The 10,927-nt window shown below is 40.4% G+C and overlaps 1 protein-coding gene across 2 annotated transcripts; it reads left to right on the top strand.

Moving 5' to 3' along the window:
• Nucleotides 1-1,750: 1,750 nt before the first annotated feature.
• Nucleotides 1,751-7,625, top strand: orai2 (ORAI calcium release-activated calcium modulator 2). Of its 2 annotated transcripts, none has more exons than XM_004573477.3 (3): nucleotides 1,751-2,040; nucleotides 3,668-3,891; nucleotides 4,757-7,625. In XM_004573477.3, exons 2-3 carry the CDS (start codon nucleotides 3,673-3,675, stop codon nucleotides 5,324-5,326), a joined length of 789 nt encoding a protein of 262 aa, XP_004573534.1. In that variant the 5' UTR covers nucleotides 1,751-2,040; nucleotides 3,668-3,672; the 3' UTR covers nucleotides 5,327-7,625. The 2 variants fall into 2 exon arrangements, with proteins under 2 accessions (XP_004573534.1, XP_004573533.1); XM_004573476.3 differs by having other exon boundaries at nucleotides 1,751-2,056.
• Nucleotides 7,626-10,927: the final 3,302 nt, after the last annotated feature.

The raw sequence follows: 10,927 nt of genomic DNA, 5'->3' as shown, positions 1-10,927 counted from the left end.
ATTGAACACTATCAGCCATGGATTGGCCTCCTCAGCTTCCAGAAGCAGTGTGGGATCATCTTGACAGAGAGCAGAACAAATGCAGGCAGCATCCAAAGAAGAGCTTTGAATCTCCTTCAAGACCCCTGGAGAACAATTCCTGGAGTTACTTAAAGAAAGTACAGGACAGCTTACCTAAGACACCCAGTTGCTGAAGAGTAAAGGTGGTCACACCAAATATTGATTTTCAAGCTTGTTAGAATTGTATAAACTATGTTTGTCCTCAAATATTGTATTTTCACTGATGTTTGCTTGCTTTTTTAACTACACGTATTTTCCTAGAAAAATATAATGAAATAAGAAGGGCTCCAGACTTTTGCACAGTACTGTAAATCTACAATAAGAACCAGTTATGTTACAGAAGTCAGACACACTTACCTCTCATTGGCCTATTAACAGATTTCTTTACATTAGGATAATACCAGATTTAGTTGGATTTTTTTCTTCTTCTTTTACTCTCAATGAGTTAATTTCATCTGCTGATTAGACCACGTGTAAATCTATTGCTATTTATGATCTCTCTGCAGTTATACTGAGATTAAGACAATAATACTTGAGAGTCAGAGTTGGCACGAGGTGGATTAAGATCTGATTTTCGCTAGTCAGCATTGTTGAAGGATGTCAAGGGGGGCTGTTGATATGTCTACAGCTGTTTGAAGTTTTCAGGACATGTAGTTTTATTGTTCCATCTGAAGTTCATCATTTGAGGAATGCAGCAACATTTTTAAAGGAGCATAGAAGTCCAGTGTTTCCCGGATTATATCTGGGACCACTACAGCACACACACTGCTCTTTACAAACAGCAGTGACTGTTCTGTTTGTAAAGAGTTTCGCAATCCTCACAGCAGGTGCAAAGGCATGACCAGCTACTTTCAGCAACTACATAGGTATTCAACAACAAAAGCATGTATGCAAATTAAATAGACAATTTGTCAAGAGTTACTCTTAAAATATAATTTCAGAAACAACCAAAAAAAGATCTCTACAGGTAAGTAGTTTTGTGCATAAGGCAAGATTTCTCATAATATACAATACAATATTTCAGCCACAGGAAACTGACATGAGTGGCAAGCGTGAGCCTGGCTCCTGGATGAAAAATCTTTAAATAGATGCATCTAAAAAAAAAAAAGTTTTGACAGCAGTAAATGCACTTCCACATACTGGCATTTTGCTAGTGCCAGTGGTGTGAGGGATATAACCACTCTGTCAGCTTTACAGAGGATATTACCTCCAAAATAGCCCTGGATGATCTTACCCACCAGTTACAGTTAGTTGCACTTTTGAGTTTGATCTAAAATTAACATTACAGGTCTTATTACATACTTTAAGAGGTATAATAACATTATTTAATTTATGTATCTTATTAACCCAGTGAGAGGCCTACTTTAGAGATTGTGACATAAAGCATTGCTGGGTCTAGAAACAATCACAACATGGTGCAAGTCATTTTTCTAAACCCAGTCTAGACAACTATTTATGCTTATAATGCAGTGTTATGGGGAACAGGGTTCACTGTTAAACTTTCTTTAATTGTTTTTAAGTGTTTTATGTGGAATTATTTTATGCATTAACAATGAAAGGGGCTTTTTGAACAGTCTTCCTTGTATTGTAGGAGACACCGGGAGGCTTCAACCTGCTTTTATTTTGAAAGTTACACGCCCAAGCGGAAACCTTTTATTTTAAGGACTTTAGTTTTCCTCAGCTTCCGTTCTGCACTCTGCTGGGACCGCACCATCCGAACCAGGAAACCAGGCGGCAGGTGAACTTACTTGGAATTGAAGCGCAACTGTCACGCAGGTTGTCGGGGTATGGAGGAGAGCAGTGCAGTTGGAGGACCTGGTTCAGATGCAGGAGTGAAACGGGGGTACTTTTATTGATTAACTACAAGCCAAGAGCGGAAGTTGTTTGACTAAAACACCCGGAGAGGACCGGAGAGCGTTCATTTGTCGGGTGGCAACGTGGAGAGAGGACTGTCTCGGAGTTTGCACCCGTAATTAAAAGGCACTTTGGCGGATAGGTAAGACGGAAAGTTAAGGAACAGGCGAACTTGCTGAGAATGGCTAGCTAAATAAGCTAGCTGGTAGAGACCTGCTTTTTCTGAATTTTGTTATGGTGCTCATATCAGGTGAAGATGGACTCAGGCTAAAATGCGCACCAGATTTTTTGCATAAGTATTCGCATTATGTCTTCCGGCTTTTACTGTTTAACGCTGACTGAAATAACAGCGGTATTTTAGCTTTCTGTTAGCGAAACTCTGTAAACGGATCCTGCCAACTTACCAGAGTTCTAAATATACATAGAGACGTAAAGGTGCACCCATCTGCTGAAACGTGTTACCCCTGCAAAATCATGGGGCCACCGTTTTGCACTTGTCTGTCTGTGTGTGTGTGTGTGTGTGTGTGTATATATAGATAGATGGAGAGAAAGAGAGTGGGCGAGATAGATATATAGATAGTGGTGCGCACTAACTATCATAAGCACTGACGCATTAATGGTTAAAGTGCAAACTGTAAAATTCAGTGGTTTGTGTTTGCACAGCCTGTGCTTGCACATCGTGAAGGGAGATAGACGTACTGCTGCTGTGCAGTTTGTTGAATGTTGTTGTTGAGTGCATCACTTTAGAATATGCCAGTGGATATGTGCTTATATATACATGCTTAAGTCTTTGCTTTTTTCATGTGTTTTTACTCATGGCATGGCTGTTTGTATTCATGCGTTAACTTTGTCTTTTTTTTTCCACAATAGTGATTTCCTGTTCCCTCCCTTTAGCTCCCCTGGCTCTTTGCCAATAGGTTGTTGGTGCAAAACATTGTTGAGACAGCCCCCCTCTTCTCTCTCACACTCACACACACAGAGTTTGGGAGTATTTGGATAGTGAGCTCCTGTGATTGATGGTCAGGAGAAAACACAGCAAAGATAAACATTCACAACCGAGCATTTCTTTATATATAAACTTTATTGGGTTACTATGATAACATCGCAGTTAATAAACTGAAGGACCCATGATGTATTTTTTTTTTTCTTTTTTTGTAATATGTAAACAGACCTAGATATGGGCAGGAGCTGGTAAACCATCTTGGCTATAAATGCTGCAGTATTGTATGGTTAAAAATATGAATGTCACAGATTGATGATTTATGAGCTACAATTGTCCACAGCAGCATCACCAAATGTAAATTTTTGTATCTGATGCGTATCTCCTGTGACCACAAGGGAAGTTTTCTGTTTTCAAAATGAGTCACTTAAAAAAAAAGGTTGGTTTTGTTAAATGTCCCACAGTACGCTGATCACAAGGTTAACACTGTCTCCTGTTTCTCAATCAATCATAATTTGGTGATTAATTTGAGGAAGTGCTTTCAAAATAAAGTTCATGGTAATGTGATAGAATAGCGGTTAACAGCTGTGACTGTTAACCGCTAAAGTAAGAATCACGCTAAAGTGGCTTAATTTTTTGCATAAAAGTGGTACATGTCAAAGGGTTCTTGCAGGAGATTTAAAAAAAAAAACTTTTGTTATTATCACTTAAACATGCCACGTGTATTAATCTCATATCTCTAATCTTAATCTGTAATGGGATCTGAGACACCAGGTCATTGATGTGATTCTGTCTCTGCTTCATATCCACCAGGTGAAATGAGCAGTGAGCTGAATGTGCCTATGGGTTCTCCAGCAGAGCATGCCCCAGACAACAGTGGGATGGACTACAGGGACTGGGTGCGACGTAGTTACCTGGAGTTGGTCAGCTCCAACCACCACTCAGTGCAGGCACTGTCATGGAGGAAACTCTATCTGAGCCGTGCCAAGCTGAAGGCTTCCAGCAGGACCTCTGCACTGTTGTCTGGCTTTGCAATGGTTAGTCAGTTTAGTCCAATATGAAAAATCCCCACTAACCTGCAGGAAGGAAGTGGTTTTAAATGTCATGTTTGTGCTGTCCATTTGCATTCTTAATGGGATGAGTGTTTTTTCTGACAATATAAATTAAATATATCGTTAAAGTTGATGAATTAAGTTTTTGACAGAGAAGCACATCTTGTGTTCTGTTGTGATCAAATTTGGACAGCAATTTTCCCACAAAGTAACAGCTATATAGTTAACTTAGTTGCTGTTTTGTTATCTCCATAGTAAATTAATTATTTTGCTCATCAAGAAGAAGCATTTGTAGCTGTTCTGGCATTGTGGCTTCTCACAAGACAAGCCACAGCCTCTGTTGCTATGGAGAGTAAGGCAGACAGAGCAAAACGCATTGCCTTCGAAACAGAATCTGACACTGACCCAGAAACTGAAATTTCATAAACCGCTTCATTTCCCGTGTGTGTGTGTGTGTGTGTGTGTGTGTGTGTGTGTGTGTGTGCCCTCTTGCCTTATGCTTGACACCCCTGATCATTGGAGTTAGAGATTTATTCATGCTGAAGCCAATTCAAGCCTCCATTTGAGGGACTGCAGTTTGTTGGCTTTATTTTTCAACCCTGGAAGCATGGTGGTTGTTATCTGACTTGAGAGTTAACATTCCAGAAAGTTTCTGAAGGCTTAGACTTGCCAAAAAACTGCTCTTTCTTAGTGGCTTAAATACTTCTGACCACAGTTAATGGGACCTCATACAGAAGGGTTAGAAAATGCCTGAAATTCTTTGCGTAGTATAGTTTGCATTGTGTTGGTGTGCTTTGATGTACTCATGGATGTAGAGTAATTTGGATATGTCTCTGTTTAAATGTCTCAGGTGGCCATGGTTGAGGTGCAGCTGGAAGTTCAATACAGTTACCCTCGTCTGCTTCTCATCGCCTTCAGTGTGTGCACCACCATCCTGGTGGCAGTGCACCTCTTTGCTCTGCTGATCAGCACCTGCATTCTTCCTAATGTGGAAGCTGTCAGCAACATCCACAACCTCAACTCCGTCAGCGAGTCGCCTCACGAACGCATGCACTACTACATCGAGCTGGCCTGGGGCTTCTCCACGGCCTTGGGGATCCTGTTGTTTTTAGCAGAAGTGGTGCTCCTCTGCTGGATCAAGTTCTTGCCTGTAGAATCTGGCAAGATCAAAAAGACAACTACCACATCAGCCACCCCTCTGGAAACCACCACCCCCTCGCAGCAGAACCCCGGCTGGCAGGCTGCCCTGGCCTCCACCATCATCATGGTCCCGGTGGGGGTGATTTTTGTGGTGTTCACCATTCACTTCTATCGCTCTCTGGTTCGCCACAAGACAGAGCGCCACCACCAGGAGATCGAAGAACTGCACAAGATTAAGGTGCAGCTGGACGGCCACGAGAGAGGACTCCAGAATGTCTGAAGACATGACGGCAGCTTTAATGACTTCACTTTGTCTCATATATTTATCAAACCCTCTCTCTCTTTTCTAAAATGTATTCTGGTCACTTTTAATACCTTGGACATGTCAGCAGTGAGCTTTAAAGTGTTGCAGTGCCGACAACCAATGTGTTCCAGACTGCTAATTTATTCTTATGGTGAACTTGTATTGTAGGATTTGTGCAGTGACTTTTTTCTGTGCTTTCAATCTTTAATCTGTGCTGATGAAAGGTCAAGTTAAAAGGTTTACAGAAAAAAAGGGCTATTAAGTTCTGTGTGCCATTCTTGCTATATCTCTGTTTTCATGTTAGGGTTGGGAGCTGGTGATGATTCCATTGTTGCAATGTTTGTTCAGTCTGAGAATGACTCATTTTTTTGGAATCTCTTATAAGTCCTCACTTAATGGCATAAAAGTAACCAATAATTCTCAAAAAGTTGTTCTGATTAAGCTTTGTTTATCATCTTGCCTTAAGTAATTTGCCATAATGTAATGTGGCTTTTGTTTGATTATTGTCTTTTCTGAAAACTGGTCTCTATGCTCAGCTTTATTTAGGCATAACTGTGACAGAGAGAGCCATAGCGTGCAGTATTTGTCATGCAAAGTGTAACGATGCTTTTGAATGTTCAGCTTTTCCTACTGTTGTTACTGAAAACATGTTTCTTTATGCATCTGTACCATCCCTCCCACGCAGATGCCATTTTGTGGGAGGGATCATTATATTAATCGTCGTATACGTAACATTATAATGAGCCGAGCTACTCACAAAGATGAAAGAGATGCTCATAATCCTGTGACGCGGTTATCATATTGACCAAGGTTTTACTTCACTTGAAGATGACACATTTAGGTGCCATCAGATTCAAGTTAAAGAGTGTGTGTCTGAAAGGGGTCTGAGTCTCAATCCAGAGTGGGAAAAATTCTACTTTAGAGAGAGGTTTGTAGAAGGTCTTTGATGTCAATTATGGAATTGGTCAGTTTACCTTTTTTTAATTAGTTGTACCAAGTTAAGGTTTAATATTTTTACAGCACTTATATCTGAACACTCATACAAGCCACATTCACCCACAAAGCACTTTCTGAATAACATGTATGCACTGGAAGCTATTTCTTACCCAGTGCTACTTAGATACAATCTGTAGGAGCTGGGAATCAAACCACCAACTTTCTAATCATTAGAGAACCTGCTCTACCTTCTGAGCCACAGCCATCCTGATATAGAAAGATGCAGCTTTTTGCACCTACATGCTTAACTCTATAATGACAGGCAAAGTGTAACTGCCAACAAAAACGCGAGTTGTGTGTAATTGTCAGATGGATTCTGTGAGAGACTCAAAGATTTGGCTTTGTATAGCAAAGTCAATACTTGATTTAGGTTTGATGAAATGCTACTGAACCCCAGACCTCATGCATTATGTGGTGGCCTTATTGCTCACCCTCAACCTGCCCCTCCAGTGGGGTATATAACAAACTGCAAGCAGCTGTGCGGTGTCTCTGTTCTGACTGGAGGGGAATTGTTAAACTAAGTATCTATTGTTGGTATGTCTTAAAAAAGCTGCATTCTAGTGTTTTTTCAGCCAAAATCTCACAAATGCCTCAAACCTTTTTTTTTTTTCCCTTTTTACTCAAATAGCTTTTACTGTCTGTTAAGACCTTGGATCCTTTGTAAAAGATGTCAAATGTGTCTATTCTGTATATACTGATGATGCACAAATTGCTTAAATATGAATGTGTTACTGTCCAAATATAGTTCTGCCTTACAGAATTGTTGCCTTTTATGAAACGCTGTTTTGCTAAAGGTCATAACACAAGCACATCTTTTGTTGGAAATGTAGTGAAGCTAAAATGTGAGTTGGGTGTCATCCAAATATTTGGAGGAAGAGTCACATATGAACAGTCACAAAGTGCATGTAACGAGCATGATTTATGGTGTTTACAGTTTACAGTTTTTTAAATGTTTTCAGTTAAGTGCGGGTCCATAAACGGAAATCCGCACGGCGAATGACGATGTTTGAAAAAAGAAAAATGTTCAAAACAACATTCCAAATATGACTGACCAAAGTGTTGCTCAGTTATGTGTCGTTTCTTTCTTTTCAGAACAGAAAAAAGTGCACTTGTAGTTTAATTGTACAGTAAGTAAGTGTCTGTTTCTTATCAAAGAACGTCCTCCATTGTGTTGTGTTTGTTGCTTCTTAAATGGATACTGCAGAGGACACGGAGACCTGTGCTGTAAGATAATTAACACCCTGAAGGCTACCAAAAATAAAAATAAAAAGTTCTGTGTCTTTTATGTCCACGTCCATTTTTAGGCACTGTGAAAAATAATGATTTATCTTCACTCTGTCTATTGAAATGAACTGACCTCGTGTGGCTTGACTAATGGCCACAGGAGGAAATGGTACTTGAGAAAAAGATAAATAAAATCAAACTTTTCTAGTTCTGATAATCTTCTCAGGATGAGACTGAGGCCTAAAATGTCCAAACGTTCTTAAAAAAAAAAAAAAAGTCTTGTAATGTGAGGAGGTGTTATTGAGGTAACAGGTCACACTGTGTTGTTTTGTGACGCATTCCTGCAGTGCTACATGCTAATAGTAAAAACATCTTCAGACTACTGCTGTCAAAAACATAATGTCTTAGACAAACCTTTGTAAGGAACTTTAATTTAGTGATAAACGTCCTTCTGATGTTCTTTGAACATTTCTTGAGAAGGCCGTGAGAACGTCATCAACACTGTGGGAGGATTTCCTGCTAGCTGGGAACTTGCAGTTGCCAGTATTACAAAATAACTGATTGACTGTGACTGATTAGCAAGCCAAAGACATCCTGAACAGCACGAGACAGCAAAAAAGTAAAAGATCTCCAACATGCAATATCAATATGATAGTGCACTTTTTTAGCATTTTGCATGGCTTGAACGATCCACGGTATTTAAAGCCAGAGGTTTCTGTGTGTGGCACTGAGTTAAATCATCACTCTTAACAGTTTGATAAAAATGCTAAACAGTGATGATGAATATGGTGAGCAAACAGGAATTCTTGTACTCCTGAAATGTAAATTCTGCTTGAAATCATTTGTTTAGATGAGTGTCACCAAGTGAAGTTTAGCCCATGTCTAAGACTAGTGCAGTGCGCTATATGAAGCAGCGAGCATGCCTCTGCTCAGCAGTGGAGGACATTGTGCATATTTTGAAGCACTTAACCTTTGAAAGACTCAAACCTTGTAAGAGAAACAGAACTCTGTCCAGGATTCAGAGAACCATTAAGCCGGCTGCACAAAGACTACTGAAGGACGCTGGCTTTGACTTAAAAACAGACTTCAAAAAGAGAAACTTGAAACATTTTGGTGTCATTTTAGAATTCGGTCCAACATTTACAGCAAAGAGAGAATTTGAGATTCAGTAAAAAGAGACCTATGCTCATACATAGAGCTTTAAACATGGGTTGTCATCAAGGACTCTATATTTGCTTAGTTATAGAACACCCTTTCAGAAAGGACCTTCAGGTAGAGCAATCATTCATAGTTTGCAGTACATATTACCTGTGGTGTAGCACAGAGTTCAATTTTTAGGTCATTTTTTATTTTCTGTTTACATCTCTTTTTCCACTAGGAAAAATCACCGACTTCCATCAGGTGTTTTTCTTTACTGCTCCACAGACAACTGTGCAGCAATGCAGCAATGCACAGTTCAAACCACATCAAGTTCGCCGATGACACGACTGTGTCAGCATATGGAGGAGGTGCAGCAGATAACTGACTGGTGTAGAACCAAGAACCTGTCTCTGAATGTTGACAAAACAAAGGAGATGATTGAGAGCACAGAGAGATCACTGTCCACTTAACATCGGTGGATCCTCTGTGGAGGTCGTCAAGACCACCAAATTCCTTGGTGCCCACCTGGCCGAGAACCACTCCTGGTCCCGCAACACCAGCTCCATAACTAAGAAGGCCCAACAGCGTCTCTACTTCCTGCGGAAGCTGAGAAAAGCCCATCTCCCTCCATCCATGCTCACCACGTTCTAGAGAGGGACTATCGAGAGCGTCCTAAGCAGCTGCATCACTGTCTGGTATGGTAACCGCACCGTATCCTATTGCAATACCCTACAACGAGCATTTGAGAAGATCATTTGAGCCTCTCTTCCCTTCATCACAGACAATTTTAGCACCCACTCCATCTGCAAAGCAACAAGCATTGTGGAGGACCCCACACACCCCTCAAACACACTCTTCACCCCGCTGCCTTCTGGAAAGAGGTACCGGAGCCTCCGGGCCCTCGCTGCCAGACTGCGGAACAGTTTATTCCCCCAAGACATCACACTCCTGAACACACAGTGACAGGAATGACACCACACACTTCATACACATCACTGCCAAGCACTTATCTGCAGAATCTCTCTCTCTCACACAAACACACACCTTCAGACACCAAGTTCTTTTTTGCACGTTTCCATTGCTCTTCCATATACCAGGATTGCAGTGATTGGTTTCACTAAGGTATACTTAAGAGCATCTCAAATAACCATTTTGAGTTTGCAGTTTAGACTTTACTGAAGATTTTACTCGCGTTTACACATAACCTGTTTATAGCACTAATGTTAAATGCATATGTGCCAGTTCACAGCTTTAATTTGTCAGGTTGAGGTAATTTTAGCTTCTAAGAGGTCAATACTTACTATTAAAAAAAAAAAAAATCCCCATGTCTAATGTACACCCTATAAATTCTTTACTATTCTTTTCACTCTTAGAGTTTGTATTCCTCTGGCATTAACCATCTGAACATCTTTTCTTCTCTGGTCTTGGTACTGCACTCTACTCCAATGCGGCACCAGCAATGTGGATAAAAGAAACTAAAACCCAGAGTGACTAAGCACACAAAGGTATGTTAACAATCCACATATTTGGCTAGTACACAAGAATGTTGTGTGACATTCCTTACTTTGTTGTCAATCTAGGGCTAAATATAGGCCTATAAACCCTATAGATGTATACATAATTCTGTGTATGTAAATATGTTACCTTTGAGACTGTGTATTCTGCCTTGACTTATATGTTGCAAATGTCTAGCTAACAAAAAAATAATAATTTTTCTTTATGACTCCACTCTTTAACCATTTATACACAGGGAACACTGACTCACCTATAGTTTGTGATTTAGCATTGATAAACTAAAGGAGCACTGATGGTGGCTTTAAACAGTCACATACGTCCATTAGTTGTGTCAGCTATAAAATAAAAAAAAAACAAAAAAACACAAAAACACAAAAACAAAACACCCATATATTCATTCTGTGCCACTTGTCCAGGCCCGGGTTGCGGGGGCAGTAGACCCTCTCCTCAGCCACCTCCTCCCGCTCTTCCAGGGTGACCCCATGTGTTCCCAAGCCAGCCAAAAGATACAGTCTCTCCAGCACTGCCTCAATATGACATCCCCTAAATACCTCACCTAGGAACCCTTACAAGAGCACCTTTTAATGCACAGAAATGTCGTCTCTATGCCAAACTCCTCGTCAAGCTTCTCACCCTACCTAACACGGTAAGGTGAGACCATTTGTAAAATAACGAACGAATAAAAATCAAGCTCACTCTCAG

This window comes from Maylandia zebra, linkage group LG10, assembly GCF_041146795.1.
Source record: "Maylandia zebra isolate NMK-2024a linkage group LG10, Mzebra_GT3a, whole genome shotgun sequence".
Classification (NCBI taxonomy): domain Eukaryota; kingdom Metazoa; phylum Chordata; class Actinopteri; order Cichliformes; family Cichlidae; genus Maylandia; species Maylandia zebra.
Note: the sequence above shows the minus strand (reverse complement) of the source record. Positions and strands in the feature narration are given on the sequence as shown.

Excerpts from the sequence above, each read along its gene's own strand:
- orai2 (XM_004573477.3), top strand. The coding sequence starts at position 3,673 with ATGAGCAGTGAGCTGAATGTGCCTATGGGTTCTCCAGCAGAGCATGCC. Across the intron at positions 3,892-4,756 it reads TGTTGTCTGGCTTTGCAATG|GTGGCCATGGTTGAGGTGCA; the intron begins GTTAGTCAGTTT and ends TAAATGTCTCAG.